The sequence below is a fragment of the Somniosus microcephalus genome, chromosome 1 (genome assembly GCF_052327205.1).
Source record: "Somniosus microcephalus isolate GS21.2 chromosome 1, FLI_Smic_1.0, whole genome shotgun sequence".
In the NCBI taxonomy this organism is placed as follows: domain Eukaryota; kingdom Metazoa; phylum Chordata; class Chondrichthyes; order Squaliformes; family Somniosidae; genus Somniosus; species Somniosus microcephalus.
The window spans coordinates 167,431,143-167,451,767 of record NC_140987.1 but is presented as its reverse complement, the minus strand read 5'-3'; the positions used below and the strand labels follow the sequence as shown (position 1 = coordinate 167,451,767).

The 20,625-nt window shown below is 44.5% G+C and overlaps 1 protein-coding gene across 7 annotated transcripts in view; it reads left to right on the top strand.

Annotated features, from left to right (window-relative positions):
- Window positions 1-2,143: 2,143 nt before the first annotated feature.
- The window catches only part of ythdc2 (YTH domain containing 2), a 121,586-nt gene continuing 103,104 nt past the window's right edge, over window positions 2,144-20,625 (top strand). For 5 of the 7 annotated variants that reach the window (XM_085987102.1, XM_085987093.1, XM_085987088.1 and 2 more), the window contains exons 1-4: window positions 2,144-2,253; window positions 12,374-12,537; window positions 16,502-16,592; window positions 19,010-19,206. In XM_085987102.1, coding sequence (XP_085843228.1) covers window positions 2,186-2,253; window positions 12,374-12,537; window positions 16,502-16,592; window positions 19,010-19,206 — 520 coding nt within the window. In that variant the 5' untranslated portion in view covers window positions 2,144-2,185. Of the gene's footprint in view, window positions 2,254-2,446; window positions 2,528-10,530; window positions 11,392-12,373; window positions 12,538-16,501; window positions 16,593-19,009; window positions 19,207-20,625 lie in introns of those variants that run through there. The other 2 variants (XM_085987115.1, XM_085987109.1) reach the window with 2 other exon arrangements.

The window sequence follows — 20,625 nt, the reverse complement described above, 5'->3', positions numbered from 1 at the left end:
TCCCGAGCACCCACAATGAGTCATGTGAGCTCTACTGAAGAAGACGTGGATGTTCATGTGAGTGTGGTCACTGCTGCGCTGCCCGTGTCAGACACAAAATCAAAGCAAATAGCAGAAGAAACAGTAAAAGATACAGTATTACAAACAGTAATAGAGAACATTCATCATGGTTGGCCAAAAGGTTCCTGTCCAAAATATTTTCACATAAGGTCAGAATTGAGTGTCGCAAGTGGACTATTACTAAAACAGAACAGAATAGTCATTCCACAGGCTCTACGTCAAGACATGCTCAAAAGGATTCATAAGGGACACCTCGGAATTGAAAAATGCAAAAGGAGAGCAAGAGACACTGTTTATTGGCCTGGCATAAATAAAGACGTTGAGAACATGATAGGCAAATGTGAGACATGTCAGAAACACCAAAACAAACAAGCAAAGGAACCAATGATAGTAGCTGACATACCAACAGCAGCATGGCAAAAGGTTGGCATGGACCTTTTTCATTTAAATGGTAAAGACTATCTAATAGTGATTGACTACTATTCTAACTATCCTGAGATGGCGCTGCTCTCAAGCACCACAGCAAGCAGTGTCATAATGCATGTGAAATCCATCTTCGCCAGACATGGAATTCCCAGGATTGCCGTTAGCGACAATGGTCCGTGCTTCAACTGTAAGGAGTAGCAACAGTTTGCAGCACATTATGACTTTCAGCACATCACATCCAGTCCTTTGTATGCCCAGTCAAATGGTAAGGCAGAGAAAGGTGTTCAAGTTCTCAAGCAGCTACTGAAGAAAGCGACAGAAAGCAAGTCTGATCCTTATCTCGCCCTGCTGAGCTACTGAGCCTCACCTTTAGACTGTGGTTCTTCACCTGCTGAACTACTAATGGGTCACAAGTTGCGCACCACGCTACCCTGCTGTGCAAAAGAACAGCAAAGTGAGGAACTGAGACAGAGACTTCAACTGTTAAAGCTGAAACAGAAATCATACTATGACAAGTCATCCAAAACTCTAAAACCATTGACAAGGGATGATGTTGTCAGGATTGAGGATCCAGATGCATGGAACAGGAAAGCTACAGTTCTTGAGGAAGTAGGACCAAGGTCATACACTGTTAGAACTGAGGAAGGACAGATTCTCAGGAGGAACCGCCGTTCCCTCCTAAAAACACAAGAGACTATTCAAGACCAGATTGATGACAATGCCGCAACTGCATCTTGTCATTCACCGCCAGAACAATCTCATGAAGACACATCAGACTTACCCGTGTTGAGAAGATCCACACGTGAAGTAAAAAACCCTGATAGACTTAATCTTTGAGTACAATGTAAAGCTTTGAAAATGTGTTGACTGTTTTGAAAATGTTTATGTTTATAGAGCACTAACAAAAGTGTTACTGATATTATCTTTATTGTTTTCTTGAAAGTTGATTGATATTGATTTTGTTAAACCTCAAAGAAAGGGGGATGTAATGATCAATAACATGTCATTCTATAGTGGACACTAGGTGGAGCCGTAGAGCTGTGTAGAACTGTATATAGCTGTATTAAGACTACACTATCCAGCTGTATGTAGATTAAGACTACATTACCCATGAGGCACAAGGCTACCCACAAGGCAGCAGTCAAGATGGAAGCCTCTACAGATACTGTACCAGTCCACATGTGCTCAATAAAGTAACTAGCAAAAGCTAGCTGTGTTCATAATAAGAATGTCTATTTATTAATGAACATAAGACATCCTTCCAACAAATAAATTATATTTTCTCTAGTCAACAGAAATGAGCCTGCTGCAGGTAAAGGGGTAAAAAAAGGTGAGCTCCAGAGGGCAGAGATTGGGTTTCCTCGAATCACGTGGAAAGGTTGACAACCAGAGGACACAGATTTAAGGCAGAAGAACCAAAGGCAATATGAGGAAAAACTTTCTTATGCAGTAAGCGGTTAGGATCTGGAATGCACTGCCTGACAGGGTGGTGGAGGCAGAGTCAATCGTGGCTTTCAAATCTTTTATTTAAATCTGGTAATAATCGTAGCTTTCAAATGAGAATTGGATAAGTACCTGAAGGAAAGAAAATGCAGGGCTATGGAAAAAGGGCGGGGCAGTGGGATGAGCTGAAGTGCTCCTGTGCTAAAACCGTTCTGTGATCATGTAAAGTGGGCGGGGCAACACGGTCTCGCGCGTGATGTCACGGGTTGCGTCGGTGGATGGCCGCGGGCGCGAGCGAGAGGGTGAGCGGCGTAACTGCGACAGGTGAGCGAGAGCGCCGGCGGGTAGGGCACGGGGCAAAAGCTGCTTTCCTTCTGTTTAAAGGAAACAAATAGGCGGATACTTTTGCGGCCGGGGTCTCGCCGGCTGGTCCGTGTTCGGTCGCTGGTGTCGAGTGCGCCCTCCTTGGACTCACAGTGAGCGAGCGGGCGCGGCCTGTGGCGGGTGGGAGCCAGTCTCTCGCCCTTCCCCAGCCGCTCCTCAGTCATTCACCGTCGAGTTTGCACCTGCCGGCGGGCTCTCACCCCTCCCCTTTCAGGTAAAGGAAGGGGAGTTGTTGGGGAAGAGCTTTTGTGTTCTTTCTACAGTACTTCAGTGTCCGATGATATTGAACGTGGGACGCTATGCAGTGTGAATGTACCTTTTTACATGACTAGTAATACCCAGTATCTGAATAGTTTGGTTTTGAATGTAGTTTATAAACCAGTATTGACGCATTAACTGACTTCAGACTAGGCTTGTCCTGTTCTGCGTGATCGCCACTTGGGTTTGAAGTGGTCTCATCTTGCAATAAATAATTCAGAATATATTTATTTCTACTTGAGCAAGAACACCACAGCAAAGCAGTTTCTGCTGTGATGCCAAAGCTGGAGTATAACTGCATAAATCAGATCATCAGTGGCCTAAAAGTGGTGGGAGGGTTCCCCACCGGAAGTGCCAATTTCTTTTGAAGCTCAAGTCTCCAGCTCCTGTTAGATGTGCAGCATTATGTCCTCATCATATTGAACAATGTGAGTGGGGCTAAATACCACATTCATAATTGTAGACAGCAAGTGTGTTTGGAATGCTAGTACAAATTGGCTTTCTGTCCTCACTTTTCTGACTGGAGTGTACCTGTTCCCTATGTGCAGAATAACTTAGTGGTCCCTCCTTACATTTAATCACTTATACCAATATGCATTTCTTTTTATGGTTTATTAATGCCATCTGAACTTGTTACCATGTGTAGCTCTATGGAACTTAACTCTTGTAGTTGTAGAATAATATAATGGGAGTTTTTGTATTTACAAAAGGTTCCAGTTATGTTATCAACATCTTGATTTTAAAATCCTCATCCTCTTGTTCTAAATCACTCCATGGCCTCGTCCCTCCCCGTCTCTAACTTCCTCCAGTTCTAGTACTCTGCATTCTTCCAATGCATCCCACACTTCCTTTGCCCCACCATTGGTGGTTGTGCCTTTAGCCGTCGTGGCCCTGTGCTTTGGAATTCCGTCCTTGAATCTCCTTTAAGACGCTCCTTAAAACCTACCCTTTTGACCAAGCTTTTAGTAACGTGTCCTAATATTAGCAGCTCTGATTGGACACTTATCAGCTCTGATTGGACACTTATCTGGGAAAGGAGTAAATCTAAGGCCCACTCAACAGTGGCCTGAGGTGTTAATTGGTTAATTATCCGAGAGGAGGTCATTTACAATCACAAAGTACCTGCTATTGTCAGAAATGGCCCGCTTTGTCCTCGGAAGCGCATTATGACACCTTGAGTATCATTCTATTCAGTTCATCAGTGTGGCAAGCAGCCAGATAGGCTTTTGAAAGCCCCTCTGGTTAAAATGTGAAGATTAGGCCCCAGCTTAGGCTAAGGATATTTACTGAGAGCTGTTTTGAGACCAATGGGCAAAGGGCAAGGTGCTTCACAGTTAGACATCATTCCTAAGCAAGAGCAGCAAAAGGAGTTAGTGGATGTTGTGTATGTACCTTTTAAGGGAATAACTGGTCTCAGACTGCAGTACCGGCAGTGACCACCCCTGTATAAAAGGCCCTAGCAGGCTTCTGTAGTTTCAGTTTCCAGGTTGTCTCCATTCAGTAAAGACTTGTTATAATCAACTCCTGCAGTCCGTATCTCAATTATACACGGACATAATACTGGCGACGAGTAAGAAACGAACTTACCTGCAACTCGGCAGCACCTCAGACGGCGTTATCGAAGGTCGAAGCCAGAATAAATAAATAAATAAATAATCCAGAGAAACGGGCGTCGACTGGGCAACCGCCCTCCAAATCATCGAATTGAAAAGTTGCAGGAGAGACTGTCGAGAGCCAGGCTTGGTTCTCCAGTCTGTGGTTTCCCAGCTAATCGGGCTGGTGGCAGGTAGTGCACTGATTCTTCCTGGGCTGCGGCGGGCTAGAGCTCGATCGGGTGGCTCTGCAACGGGGCTGGGCAGCGAGTCGGGAAGCCAAGAGAGAGAGAGAGGGTGGAGCACACAGGGCGCGGCCGGTGCTTCGAAGCCGGGCAGCATTCGGACCTAAGAAGAGGGAGGGAAGTGTCCCAGAGGGTCCGTTCCACGACTGGAACGGTTCTTCAATTAAAGGAGCAAATATTGAAGCGCGATAGAAAAATAAAAATACCGCGGAGAGCAGCGGCAGCGGCGGGAAAGCGCGGGAGGCGCCATCTTAACTCGGCGGGGAAGAAGGAAAAGTGCGGGAGGCGCCATTTTGATCCATCGGGGACGAAGGCAAAGCGCGGGAGGCGCCATCTTAGATTTTCAAGATGCCAAAGACTGGCGATATCACTGCCTTCGATAATGCAATAGAAGACTGGACCACGTATGTGGAAAGAGTCGAGGTATATTGCGAGGCAAACGAAATAGCCGATGAGAAAAAGGCATCGGTATTGCTAAATTTAATGGCCGCAAGAACGTACGGCCTATTGCGGGACCTGATTACTCCAGCCAAGGCGAAGAGTTTTAACGAAATTGTTGCTATCCTACAAGAACACCTAAATCCTACACCGCTGCTGATAGCAGAAAGATTTAAATTCCACAGGAGAAATCAGCATAAAAATGAGAGCAATGCTAATTACCTTACGGAACTGCGCAAGCTATCAAAGCACTGCCAGTTCGGAGCAGGACTGGCAGATACCTTACGGGACAAATTTGTCTGTGGACTCCTGAGTGAAGGAACCCAGAAGAGGTTACTCTCAGAAAGAGCTGACGCTAGATAAGGCTTTCAGCGTGGCAGCATCGTACAAAGCAGCAGCAAGGGGAGCTGCGGAAATACAACAAAAGCCACAGGAATACGGCACCCACGAAATGACACAGGGATTTGCAAAATGTTATCGCTGCGGCAGAACAAACCATGACCAGAAGGACTGCTGGTCCAAGAACAATATGCAGGCAATGCGGAAAGATGGGACACATTGCACGAGTTTGCAGGTCTGGGAAGAAGATCAATGACAACAAAAAGGCTACTAAGGAACCGTACAGGAAAGTACAAAAGATGACTGACAGTAGTTCCGAAGACCAGATGAGCGATAGTGAATCCGGGAACAAGAGACTAAGCTGTCTCAAACTTCACAACGTAATCGCAAAAGAGGATCACCGAACCATTTGGGTCACCCTCACGATAGCAGGGTCCCAAATCAAAATGGAATTGGATACAGGATCAGCGCTAACCGTCATGAATCGACGCGGCTATTCTCACACATACCCTTGAGAGAGACATCCATTGTCTTGAGGACGTATACGGGGCAAAAAGCATACCCCAGAGGAAAAATAAGGGTGCCTGTCGAATACAACGGCAAGAAAATACGGAAATTGTATCTCTACATTCTGCAAGATGGTGGACCACCGTTATTGGGACGTGAATGGATCAGAAAGATAAGTTTAGACTGGCACTCCATTCAGGCACTGACGGTGGCTGGTAAAAAGGATGACGACGTCACTCCTGGACGATTGTCAACAATCTTAGCTGACGCCAAAGAGGTATTTCAACAAGAACTGGGCACTCTTAAAGGCGTAACCGCCTCGATAAAAATAGAGGAGAATGCAATTCCCAAGTTTTTCAAAGCAAGACCGGTACCATATGCAATTCGCCCAGCCGTCGAGGCAGAGCTGGAGAATGCAGGCGTGTTATCTAAGGTAGACTGGAGCGAGTGGGCGACACCCATTGTTCCTGTCATGAAGAAAACGTTAAACAATAAGTCTGAGGAGCCAAGGAAGGTTCGCATCTGTGGGGACGTCAAGGTGACGGTGAACCCAGTCCTTCACACAGTACAATATCCTCTTCCAAGGATAGAAGATATCTTCGCCTCACTATCTGGAGGGAAGCGTTTTACAAAAATTGACCTAGCACAAGCATATTTGCAGATGGAGGTTGAAGAATCCTCTAGGAAGTATCTCACGATAAACACTCACAAAGGTCTTTACCAGTATAATCGACTGGTATTCGGAGTAGCATCAGCTCTGGCGATATGGCAAAGAGTGATGGAACAAGTCCTGCAAGGGATTTCGGGGACTCAGTGTTACTTGGACGACATCCTAGTGACAGGTGAAGATGACAGTGAACACCTTGCCAACCTAGAGCAGGTGCTCACTAGACTACGTGAACATGGGCTACGAGCCAATCGCCCCAAGTGCAAGTTTTTTAAGAAACAGATATAGTATTGTGGCCACGTGATTGATGAAGAGGGGTTGCATAAGTCCCCTGACAAAATTGAAGCGGTAGTTAAGGCACCAGCGCCTGAAAATGTGTCGCAACTGAGGTCATTCTTCGGATTGGTGAATTACTACCATAAGTTTTTGCCGAATTTGTCCACAATTCTGCATCCACTGAACACCCTACTACGAACGGGCGTAGCATGGAAATGGAGCGATGAATGTAAGTGGGCCTTTCAGAAGAGTAAGGACCTAATCACTTCAAGAGAAGTATTGGCTCACTACAACCCATCACTATCGATAAGACTGGCGTGTGATGCGTCTCCCTACGGTGTTGGGGTGGTACTGTCACATAAATCCCTTGATGGTTCAGAGAGGCTGATAGCTTTTGCGTCATGCTCGTTAACTTCAGCCGAGCGTAACTACGCCCAGATTGACAGAGGCCCTCAGCCTGGTGTGGGGGGTGAAGAAGTTCAATCATTACCTGCACGGTCAGAAATTTACTCTACTAACTGATCAACCTCTCGTCTCCATTTTCAACCCTCAAGGGCGTACCGATAATGACGGCACAACGGCTGCAGAGGTGGTCCCTTTTCCTAGGGGCACACCAATATGACATCGAGTACAAAGGAACTAAACAGCATGTGAATGCTGATGGATTGTCACGCCTACCGTTGCCGACGGTGGCAGAAGAACTGGCAGTGGATCCAGTGGAGTTATTCCACTCGACTATCGTCGAATGTCTCCGTGACGAATGCAAACATAGAAAAGGAAACACGAAATGACCCGACACGCTCCTGGGTCTATGATTTAACGGTGAAGGGATGGCCAGCACATGGCGAACCACTGCTGCCAGCATTCTCGCCGAGAAGAGAACAGCTGTCAGTGTGCAGAAGAACCTTGATGTGTGGATCCAGAGTAGTAATTCCACCCAAATTGAAGGATAGAGTGCTCAATGAGCTTCATGAGGGTCATCTGGGAGGGGTAAAAATGAAGAACTTAGCCAGAGCGTTTGTGTGGTGGCCGGGAATCGATAGAGAAATCGAAGAGATGACCAAGAGCTGTACAGGATGCCAGAAGGTCCAAAACGCCCCACCACAAGCCCCTCTACATCCATGGGAGTGGCCCTCATCTCCATGGCAAAGGGTGCACATTGATTTTGCTGGTCCCTTTATGGACTCGATGTTTTTAATTGCGGTGGATGCACATTCAAAGTGGCCAGAGGTAATAAAAATGTCCTCAACCACCACAGAAAAAACTATCACAGTCTTACGACCCATATTCGCCAGGAATGGGCTGCCTGAACAGATTTGCTCTGACAATGGACCACAGTTTGTGTCTGAAGAGTTCCGGCGGTTCTTAAAGAACAATGGTGTTAAGCATTACACATCTGCCCCATATCATCCAGCCACTAATGGATTGGCCGAGAGGTTTGTTCAAACATTCAAGAAGGCTATCAAGGCAATGTGTAATGAAGATATACCCCTACAACACAAGGTGGATAACTTCTTGTTTGCCTACCGGAATGCGACACATGCGGTTACCAACCAAACTCCAGCCATGATGTTCTTCAATCGAAGACTACGATGCCGCTTGGATTTGGTTAAGCCAAACCTCAGAAGAGATGTGGAGAACAGGCAGTTTCAGAATATGAATGAAAGGCCGACCAGGAATTTTAAGATAGGTCAACCAGTTTTGGCCCGGGACTACCGCACAGAGAAATGGTAGCCAGGAACGATCTGTACACGGCAAGGACCTCTAATGTATACCGTGGACGTTGGAGAGAGCATTGTAAGACGCCATGCTGACCAGATTCTAGAGTCACTGGAAAACATCAACTCCACACCACGATCTGATACACCTGGCGATGAAACCGAAGTACCAATTGCATCTACCGCAGAATCGGTGATATTGGAAGCAGACGAACCAAACAACGACATTGATCCACTCAACCTTGCCAGAAGAACCTGATATCCCAAAGAGGTGTTATCCAGACAGAATCAGGAAGCCTCCTCAAAGACTGAACTTATAATTGCTTAACTTCAACCAATGTATCTAGCAACCGTAATTGTAATTAGTTATTATTTAGTTGTTAAATGAATGTTATGTACTGTTTATCTAAAAGGGGAGGAATTGTTGTGTATGTACCTTTTAAGGGAATAACTGGTCTCAGACTGCAGTACCGGCAGTGACCACCCCTGTATAAAAGGCCCTAGCAGGCTTCTGTAGTTTCAGTTTCCAGGTTGTCTCCATTCAGTAAAGACTTGTTATAATCAACTCCTGCAGTCCGTGTCTCAATTATGCACGGACATAATAGATGTGACCACAGAGAGGTAAGTTTTAAGGAGGCTTTTGGAGGAGAGGAGAGACTAATAATGGCCTGGAATTTGCGGTCCTGATGATTGCGAACTCTGGATAAGCATAATTTAATCGGACAGAGTCAGCATGGTTTTACGAAGGGGAAGTAGTGTTTGACAAATTTGCTCGAATTCTTTGAGGACGTAGCAAACAGGGTGGATAAAGGGGAACCAGTGGATGTGGTGTATTTGGACTTCCAAAAGGCATTTGACAAGGTGCCACACAAGATTACTGCACAAGATTAAAAAATCACGGGATTGGGGGCAATGTACTGGCATGGGTGGAGGATTGGCTATCTAACAGAAAACAGAGAGTTGGGATAAATGGTTCATTCTCTGGTTGGCAATCAGTAACTAGTGGTGTTCCGCAGGGGTCGGTGTTGGGACCCCAACTCTTTACAATCTATATTAACGATTTGGAGGAAGGGACCGAGTGCAACGTATCGAAGTTTGCCGACAATACAAAGATAGGAGGGAAAGCAGTGAGTGAGGAGGACATAGACAGGCTAAGTGAGTGGGCAAAAATTTGGTAGATGGAATATAATGTTGGAAAGTGTGAGGTATGTACTTTGGCAGAAAAAATCAAACAGCAAGTTATTATCTAAATGGAGAGAAACTGCAAAGTGTTACAGTACAAAGGGATCGGGGGGTCCTGGTGCATGAAACACAGAAGGTTAGTATGCAGGTACAGCAGGTGATCAGGAAGGCCAATGGAATCTTGGCTTTTATTGCAAGGGGGATGGAGTATAAGAGCAGGGAAGTCTTGCTTCAGTTATACAGGGTACTGGTGAGGCCACACCTGGAATACTGCGTACAATTTTGGGTTCCATAGTTAAGAAAAGATATACTTGCTCTCGAGGCAGTTCAGAGAAGGTTCACTCGGTTGATTCCGGAGATGAAGGGGTTGACTTATGAGGAAAGGTTGAGTAGGCTGGGCCTCTACTCATTGGAATTCAGAAGAATGAGAGGCGATCTTATCGAAACATATGAGATTGTGAGGGGGCTTGATCGGGTGGATGCGGTGAGGATGTTTCCACTGATGGGTGAGACTAGAACTAGGGGGCATAATCTTAAAATAAGGGGCTGCCCTTTCAAAACTGAGATGAGGAGAAACTTCTTCACTCGGAGGGTAGTAAATCTATGGAATTTACTAGAGTTGTGGAAGCTGCGACATTAAATAAATTTAAAACTGAGATAGACAGTTTCCTAGCTGATAATGGAATAAGGGGTTACGGGGAGAGGGCAGGGAAGTGGACGTGAGTCTAAGTTCGGATCAGACATGATCCTATTGAATGGCGGAGCAGGCCCGAGGGGCTGTATGGCCTACTCCTGCTCCTACTACTTATGTTCTCAGCAATCAACGTCATTTTTGCCTTTGAATACTGACCGCAACTTCAGGATTTTGCGCATGCGCAGCCTAACGTGGAAATGCTGAAGTTGCAGTCTATTATTCACTGCTCCTCCACAGGCTGCGCTGTGTCTCTCCCCCCCCCCCCCCCCCCCCCCCCCTCCTCGAGCTGACAATGTGAGAAATCTCAAATCATGGAAACTGAAACTTTGGCTCTTTTGCAGTAATACCAGTGTTAAATATCCCATTAAAGGTTGGATCCTTTTGGATTAGGTGTAACTGGGGTTTGACTGCTAAACAAAGGTTATGCCCCTGAAAAATTTAATTGTGAAGTGTCAAATTTATCCATTTTAATAAATTAACATTTTTAAGAAAGTTTGTTCATCTTTATTTCAGGTTTGCCTTTTCCCCTGAGAGCCCCAATCATCTTTCATTTTTAAAAAGTTATAATCAAAGGAGCTTACCCACTTCCTGGTTTGCTATTTGTGAGAATTCTGCGTTTTGATTGGCTGCTTAGTCAGCTTGTTGATGTCACAGCAGCTCTTCGCTGGGAATCCCTATTAACTTCAGTTGATTTTAGTTACACGTCGGAAAACCTGAAATTCTCGCCACAGAGATCGCAAAATCTTTGTGTGAAGCTTACTTCGGGGCCAGCAGCGAATGCCTGCTTCGCCGCCGATCGCAAATTTTGGGCCAGTATAAATTTCCTATGGTGTTTGTCCACAGTCAGTTGTTGAAAGAATATTGAAGATGGTGACTGACTTGGGAGAGAGACTTCAGAAACTTACTCCACAGTCACCTAATGGTCAGAGCTTGCAACCACATTGTGATAATTGACAGCAAAATTGAATGGAAAATATTGACAGAAAAGTATGTCCAAAATTGTGACAACAGGAGCGGAAGTGTGCGCCCTACACATTTATATTAAAAAAAAAAAAAAAAAATCTCAATCTAAAAATAAAAGAAATACTTGAATTTATACAGCGCCTTTCATGACCTCAAGACGTCCCAATATGCTAGTTGATTTGCTGTGCAGTTGCATGTGGTAAGTCAGAGAATGTGGTCACTGTTGTCTGTTTCGGATTGCGTTTCTTTCTCTGGTCTTGTTCTTTCTGTTCCTCTTTGTCTCATTCTCTCTCTTCTCTCTAACTCTGCTTCTCTCTTCCTGCTTGTCTTTCTTCCTTTTGGGTGGTAGGTGGTGAATGGTATATATACCATGGTGTGGTGGAGAAGAGTCACCAACTGCTGCAGGCTGCATTTGGGGTAGGGGTTGCGTGGAAAATGTGGCTCGCTTCCCTCCAACAAAGTTCCCTATATGCTTGGTTTTACTATACTTGGTACTCGGCATTCGGGGTGAATTTTGAATTATATACTGCTGAATATATTTAATGTACAACTCACTGGGATACCGTATGGATAATTTTTAATCAATATGGTGATCATTTATAAGGGATGTAGAATTAGTAAATATTGAGGGATTATAGGTGTCAAGAATGATGAAACATGTTGGTGCAAACTTGTGAAATATTACAGGAAACTTCGTGATATCCGGCACCAACTGGACTGAGCTGCTGCCGATCTATCAAAACTTCCAGATAGACCAGCGCTAATGTTGAAGGATGCGGAGGTTTTCATCTCCGTATGACAACAAACACTGTTGCTTGACAACAAACACTGTTGCTTAGCAACAGCTTGTAAACACTCGGCCCGTACCTTGGAAGCGTCTCTGAAGCTGTTGCTAAGCTACAGAGACATTTTCCAGAGCCTGACTTTAAAAAATGCTAGGAGAAGAAAAAAAACCTAACCAAAACGGCGGCTGATTTCTGCCGTTAGATCGAGGTTTCCGGACATACAACCTCCGGATAAACCAAAGTTTCCTGTATTTAAATTTCATTTTGAACAGTGAAACTCAGCCAAGCAGGAATTGTAGTTTTGTTTGAATACTAGTTATGTTATTGGACATTGTGTAGAATTGATTTAAGATACTTTTTATGTAAAAACTTTCAACATCATTCTTGTTTCCATAGATCTAATATGTCGAGGCCTACAAGTGTGTCCCCACGACCTGGCAGTGCCCAGTCAAGCCAAGCTGCCTCTAAAGCCAAAGGATTTAAGGATATTCGGATTGAAGAAGAAGTGAAAATTGCAGTTAACATCGCCCTAGAGAGATTCCGTTACAGTGATCAAAAAGGTGGATGCAGTAAAAGTGCATTTGTTGCTGAAAAATTCTTTTTAATTTTCTTTGGTATTAATATTTGTATAAGGAAACTGGGATTGTTTTGAAAGTCATTGGTTAATGGTTTTGATTTCGTATTGTCTGATTAAAAACTTAATTGAAAAATAAAATAATTTATAAGCTAAATTCCATATTTAAGTTACTGTCAGATATTTTGCTTACACCATGTGCATTGCAAAATAAATTTCCTTTTAATCATTTTCTCGGGACTATTATTGAAGGAAGGAACTTGAATTTATTTAGTCCCTTATCACAACCTCAGGACATCCCAAGCGCTTCACTATCAATGGATTATTTTCGAAGTGCAGTCAGTATTATTAGATAGACAAACACAGCAGCTACTTTGTGCACTGCAAGGTCCCACAAACTATGTGAATGAATAGCCAGTTAATCTGTTCTTGTTGATTTGAGAGAAAAGTTGGCCAGTACACCTGCCTTTTGAATACTGCTGAGAGATATTGTCTAACTGCGCAGCCTTGGCTCAGTGGTAGCACTTTTGCCTCCGACTCAGAAGGTTGTGGGTTCAAGTCCCACTCGAGACTTGAGTGCACAATCTAGACCCAACAGTGAGGGAGCACTGCATTGTCAGAAGTGCCGTCTTTTGGATGAGGCGCTAAATAGAGGCCCCTTTGTCCTCTCGGGTAGACATAAATGACCCCATGGCACTCTTCAAAGAAGAGCACAGGAGTTGTCCCTGGCCAATATTTATCCCTCAACCAACATCACTAGTCATTATCTCATTGCGGGACCTTACTGTGGGCAAATTAGCTGTCAGATTTCCTACATTACAACAGTGACTACACTTCAGAAGTACTTCATTGGCTGTCAAGCGCTTGGAGAAAAATCAGTTTTGACAGTTAACAAATGTGCAAGTTCATAAAGGCATTCAGTGCTCAAAAGGGTTTCATTTCAGCGATGTGTGCCAGTGGCAAAACATTATAAAAGATACTATTTAAATGTAAGTTCTCTTCTCTGAGCAAGCAAACAGGGCCTCAGTTTAACATCTCACCCAAGAGATGGGACCTTCCTCAATTCTGCACTGACACATTCCCTCTGTACAACACTGAGGCATTAGCCTTAAATTGTGTGTTCTAGCCTTCAGGCTTGAACACACACAATGTTCTGAGTTACCGTAGACAGCTCTGTTACCAGTTGAGGCAAGCTGACTTGTAAGCACACAACCGATCATGCCTGTGCTGTTTTTCTGAAAGAACTATCCACTTAGTTCTGTTCCCTGCCCTTTCCCTATACCTTAAGATTTTTACAATATATGTATCCACTTCAGTTTGGACCTTATTATGGATTCTGTTTTCACCACTTTTTAAAAGCTTTATCAACTTGTCCTGCCACCTTTTCAAATATGTACTCACTAGATTCTACTTCCACAACTGATTCTGGTAGGACATTCCATGTCCTAACAATTCTCTGCATAAAATGAATAAATTCTTCTAACTTTTTTTTGGTGATGACCTTCAATTTATGCATTCCAGTTAATTCTTTGACCAGTCTTTACAGTAAGCCATACTCATTTTTGTGCTGTCTGCACCATTTGCCTTTTACAAATCTGTGCTGGCTGTCCTTGATTAATTCATAACATGCATATGAATTTTATTCTGGATTATGGCCTCTAGAAGCTTGCTTACTACTGATGATGGGCCTATCTCTGATCTCTAATCTGTCTTGAGCAGAGGTGTTACGTTGGTGACCATCCAATCCTCTGGCACAACTTAAGCTGTGAGGAGGACACAAAGAGCCTGCAAAGGGATATAGACAGGTTAAGTGAGTGGGTAATAAGCTGGCATATGGAATATAATGTGGGGAAATCTGAGATTATTTCCTTTGGTAGGAATAGGAAAAACAGAAGATTTTTTATATGGTGAGAAACTATTAAATGTTGGTGTTCAGAGAAATGTAGGTGTCCTCGTACAGGAAACACAAAAAGTTAGCACATAGGTACAGCAAGCAATTAGGAAGGCAATTGGCATGTTGGATTTTATTGCAAGGGGGTTGGAGTACAAGAGTAAGGAAATCTTGCTACAGTTATACAGGGCCTTGGTGAGCCTACACCTGGAGTACTGTGCACAGTTTTGGTCTCCTTATCTGAGGAAGGACATACTTGCCTTAGTGGCGTTGCAACATAGGTTCACTAGATTGATCCCTGGGATGAGAGGGTTGTCCTTTTGAGAGATTTAGTAGATTGGGCCTCTATTCTGGAGTTTAGAAGAATGAGAGGTGATCTCTTTGAAACATAAGATTCTGAGGGGGATTGACAGGATAGATGCGGAGAGGTTGTTTCCCCTGGCTGGAGAGTAGAACTGGGGGCATAGACTCAGAATAAGGGGTAGCCATTTAAGATTGAGATGAGGAGGAATTTCTGCACTTAGACGGTTGTGAATCTTTGGAATTCTTTACCCCAAAGGGCTGTGGATGCTGAATTGTGTATGTTCACGGCTGAGGTAGATAGTTTATTGGACTCTAGGGGAATTGAGGGATATGGAAATCGGGCGGGGAAGTGCACTTGAGGTCAAAGATCAGCCATGATCTTACTGAATGGTGGAGCAGGCTCGAGGGGCCGTCTGGCCTCGTCCTGCTCCTGATTTTTGTGTTATTAACTTCCATAGCCAGGGATGTTTGAAAGATTGTGGTCAGATGTTCTATTTTTTCTTTGGTTTTACTCTATTTCTTTTTAATCATCCTATCTAATTGCTGCACTTTCTCTTTTACCTTTTCATTCCCACTATCAAACCTTTATGTGAAAACTGAGGCAAAATCTCCACTACTCTGAGAAGTTTTCTTTTCAGTTTCTAGTCAGCTTTATAACTGGGACTATAAATGCTATATCTCGTGTACAGTGGTTTGCCAGAACTTTTTACTGTGAGTCTCTGATGCACCAAGTTTTGATTGCAACCAAGTCACTGGACAGGGTAGACGCAAGTAGTTTTCCAACAGGCAAAAATAGAAAAACGCTTTGAATCACTCTGGGCACCTCCGCTGCATGCACTACTGGGGGTGGGGGGAGTTATAGGCCAGTATTGGTAGGGAGCTGGAGCAGGTTGGCTACCAATGCTCTTGACTGGAGAATGGGGCATGGCACAGGAACTTGAAAGAAGGAAATAAAAAGGTGAAGGAATTTTTGAATGAATGTATAGAGGAAAATTGATAGTTGGGCAGTAATCCCATTTAATGGGTAAGATATCCTCACACTCTGGAGGACTGAAATTCTAGCAGTTTATTATCTAAATTCAGTTAATTAAATCAATCTGGAATAAAAGGCTAGTATCAGTAATGGTGACCATGAAACGACCAGATTGTTGTAAAAACCCATCCGGTTCACTCGTCCTTTAGAGAAGGAAATCTGTAAATCTGCTGTCTTTACCCGGTCTGGCCTAACTGTGACTCCAGACCCATAGCAGTCTAGTTGACTCTGCTCTCTGAAATGGCCTAGCAAGCCACTCAAGGGCAATTAGTGACGGGCAATAAATGCTGGCCTTGCCAGCGAGGCCCACATCCATGGAATGAATAATAAAAAATAAAAAAAATACCAAGATAAGATTCCCAACCTGGAAATCCTTCCCAAAATTTACCTTCTATAATATACACTTTGAAGTTAGAGTTTTGTTTTGGTTCCATTTCTCTTGTTGCCAGCAGATGCCCTGTGTGTGGAGGCTATTGCCCTTGTATAGTAAGCTTTCACTCTAGGGAAGGTTCATTGCTTTGTAAGAACTAGGATGAACTAATAAACATGACTGAGGAAAGAATGTTTCACCATTAATTGCAAAGTTAGGGATTTTAGCAGTATGCTGCAGAGTCTCTTTCTGTGATTTGATGTACTAAAGGCATTTCAAATTGTAAAAACTAGATAAAATATTACATAACTGACATTTGCACTAGCTATAACTGATCAGTTTTTTTCTTCTAGAAATGGAATTTCCATCCTCCTTGACTAGTACAGAAAGGGCATTTATTCATCGTCTTGCCCAGTCCCTTGGCCTGATCTCTAAAAGCAAAGGGTGAGTCGCAAAGAGTTGGGACATGTTTGATGCTTATATGCTATAGTATCCTTCTGTTACTAGTTTTACTGAATACATTGTTCAGGGTAAGTGATGCAGAGTCTTCTAGTTAATAAATAACTAGAACATAAATGGATCACAATTAATATGCGTTTTTAAATATATTTACATTCAAAGCTATGTATTTAACTCTTCAGTCTTCCCACTAAAGATGTAAAATACACGTGAAAATAAATCAATTATTGTTAAAGGTGCTGTGTTGTATGCACGAAGTAAGCAGAAAGATTGTTGCAACTTAATAGCTCCATCAGGCCAAATAAAGCCCCCAAAATGAAACAATCCATTTGCTACCTGCAAATCAAACACTTGTCAGCAAAAGCCAAATGGGTTAGAGTTACCTAGTACAGTACTGAAGAACTCGCTGCCATACCTTAACTGCCCACAAAAAAAAGCAATAAAACAACTACTTTTGTGGGAGTTAATTACCTTTTATCTCCATGTGTGTAGAAAATAATTCTTGGTGGGGGAGAGGGGAGAAATTTGCATTGGGGGGGGGGGAAAGCCTAGAAAAAAGCTCTAAACTCTCAAGTATTAACAGTTGAGTTGATTTATGAAGCAGTGCATATTCTCCACTTAAAATAAATTTACAGGTGGACAGATTAAAATAAACACTATCTCTCAACCTGTATGAGAAAATAGAGCCCTTATGTCCTGAGAGATATTCACCTTGTGCTATAGTGAAGTAACAGGAATCCACTTGTAGTTTTCCATATAACCTAGTTCTAAGAGTTACTGTTAATCAGATTCATTATAGTTAGTTGGTCATTATTTGGAATAAACTCTCTGTTCTTGACCCCCAAACCGCACTCTATTTAAATCCCTTCAGTTTTTTTTCACTCTACCCACAGTACTGGCAGTGCCCTGGTCAAAGTCACCAATTATGTCCTTTTGTGAGGGTGGTACGTTATCCTTCCTTGACCTCAGTGACCTTTTCAAGGCCTTCATTATGATTGACCATTCTAATCTGTTCTACTTTGTTCACCTTAATGTATCACTGTCGTCTGGTTCCATTCCTACTCATCTCAACATAGCCAGTAGTACTCCTGCAGAGTGTTCTCCCGCCCTCACACAGTCACTCTTGGTTTGCTCAAGCCTCTGTCCTCGCACCTCACTGCCACTCTTTATTATCTATATATTGCCTCTTGTCAACATTATCTTTAAGCATGGGATCAGCTTCCAAATTTACACTGGTGATATTCCAACTTTCCTCTCTACCATCACCTTGATCTCTACGATGGTTACAGTGCCGTCCAACTGCTTTGTCTGACATCAAGTTGTGGATGAATCAGAGTTTTCCTATTTCATTGGCTAGAATAAAGCCTTCCTGTTAGGCTTCTGCATGAAACTCTGCACCCTAGAACCTGGTTCCACTTTCTCGTTCCTTCCCCAGCTGTTCTCTCAGAATAGACTTGACAGTGTACAATCTCTGTCCTTTTTGACCATTGGCTGAGCTTCAAACCTCACATTTGACCCATCACTATGACTGCCTATTTCAAGATCCTATATTATCACCTGCCTCCATCGCTACTTACCACCACCACCACCACCACCACTGAAACTCTCCAAGCCTCCACATCCAAACTCGACTTCTACAATGACCTTCTTGCCAGCATCCCACAAACTCCATCGCTCGCATCCAGTACTAAATCCTGCTCGTCTATTGCCTATGTTCTCGCCAGCTACTTCTGGCTTCGCACCTCTCAACATTAGTTTCAAAACCTTTGTTTATAAATTTTCCAAAGTCTCGCACCACTCTTATCATTCACTCTTCCAATGCTGACCTGCTGTGTCCTGTTTCCCCTCACCAAAACACACTCTGCTCTAAAGGTAGCCAAATCTTCAGCCATAATGCCTCTGTAGTTTGGAAATCTTTTTCTAAACACCACTGTCTTGCTACAAACTCCTTACCTTAAAGCAGACTCGGACCCTGTCCTTGGTTTGCTTTTTCTTCTTTCCTCCCAACTGGTCCACGTGACGTGTTCTAGTGCATGTCGCTACATAAGTGCACGTTGGTACAGTTTTCAGTGGATATTTTTATTACATTGTCTATTCAAATGGAGCTGTGAACACTGTTATGAAGAGAAAGCAAAATTGTGTTCAAGAAGTTGCAGAGCAGGACTATTCTGCAAGTATTGCAGCATTTTGGTTTAGGTACACAAAATAATTTGTTTTATAAGTTATGAAATAATTTTAATATCGTGTAACATTTTTCATTAATGATTATTTTAGTTCACAGTTCATGAGAGCCATACTGCAGTAAAAAATGCTTTTCGTACAGCAAAGTTCCCTTTTTTATGTTTACAGTGTTTTGCTGTTTAAAGTTGTTTGAGCAACGGTCATTAATTCTTTTCTTTCAGAAAAGGGGCACACAGGTTTCTTACAATAAAGAAAAAAGATGGTTCCGAGATGGCTCAGGCGGTCATGACCTGCACGCTAACTCACAGTATGAAACATGCCATACGCAATCTAATTCAGAGGTTTCCTGTTACTAATAAAGAGCGCACAGATCTTTTACCCAAAACTGAACGTGGAAATGCATTAACTGTTGAAGCCGGTATGTATTACTGTTTATTTTGGAGGGAGGAAATAAACCTATTTGGCAAGCTCATCTCTCCGTTTTAATGATTAAAAATAATCTTGAAATTAAATTGGTCATTTTTTGCAGAGTACGAAACTAGCAGGTGGAGGTGAGGTTGATTACAGGGCTTTCTGACTTTTTTGTTGCTGAAAATTCATTTAATACCATAATATTTAATTACCTAGATTTTCTAATTGCCATTATCTATATATATAAAGCGGCTCTTCTGTCTGTCCCGATGTCTGTCTGTCCGTTCTCTATACGTTTGAAAGTTACAGAGCGTGCGTCGCCTCAAAAGAAAGCTTGCGATTCCGGACCGGTCATAGGCGTATTTACGTTTCGGCCGGACAAAAATCCCGCCCGCGGTATCCCAAAAACGTTCAGCGTTCCGCTCATTAGCATCTCATTAGCGACCGTGTGACGTCGAGGTCGACCAATTGGACGGCGGGTTCCTTCCTATAGTTGTGTCGAGTGACTCGACGATTGACCAATCCTACGCTTCGGTGACCTGACCGGTCGACCAATCGGTGCGTGTGTGGGCGGGCCTTATCCTTCTGAACCGAGGTGAGTGGCCGCCATCTTGATTTTTCACAATTTTTTCCCCCACACTTTCTGTGTGTTAGGGAACTAAGGTAAATATTTTAATGATGTGTTAGGGAATTAAATAACAATTTAATGGGGGGGTGGGAGCCTCGGGAAATCGCGGGGGGGGGGGAGCCTCGGGAAATCGCGGGGGGGGGAGCCTCGGGAAATCGCGGGGGGGGGGGTGGGAGCCTCGGGAAATCGCGGGGGGGTGGGGGGAGCCTCGGGAAATCGCGGGGGGGTGGGGGGAGCCTCGGGAAATCGCGGGGGGGGGTGGAGAGCCTCGGGAAATCGCGGGGGGGGGTGGGAGCCTCGGGAAATCGCGGGGGGGTGGGGGGAGCCTCGGGAAATCGCGGGGGGGTGGGGGGAGCCTCGGGAAATCGCGGGGGGGGTGGAGAGCCTCGGGAAATCGCGGGGGGGTGGGGGGAGCCTCGGGAAATCGCGGGGGGGGTGGGGGGAGCCTCGGGAAATCGCGGGGGGGGGGTGGAGAGCCTCGGGAAATCGCGGGGGGGGGGAGTGCCTCGGGAAATCGCGGGGGGAGCCTCGGGAAATCGCGGGGGGGGGTGGAGAGCCTCGGGAAATCGCGGGGGGGGGGAGTGCCTCGGGAAATCGCGGGGGGGTGGGGGGAGCCTCGGGAAATCGCGGGGGGGGGGGGAGAGCCTCGGGAAATCTCGGGGGGGGGGGGGGCGGGAGTGCCTCGGGAAATCGCGGGGGGGGGGGAGAGCCTCGGGAAATCGCGGGGGGGGGAGAGCCTCGGGAAATCGCGGGGGGGGGGAGAGCCTCGGGAAATCGCGGGGGGGGGGGGGAGAGCCT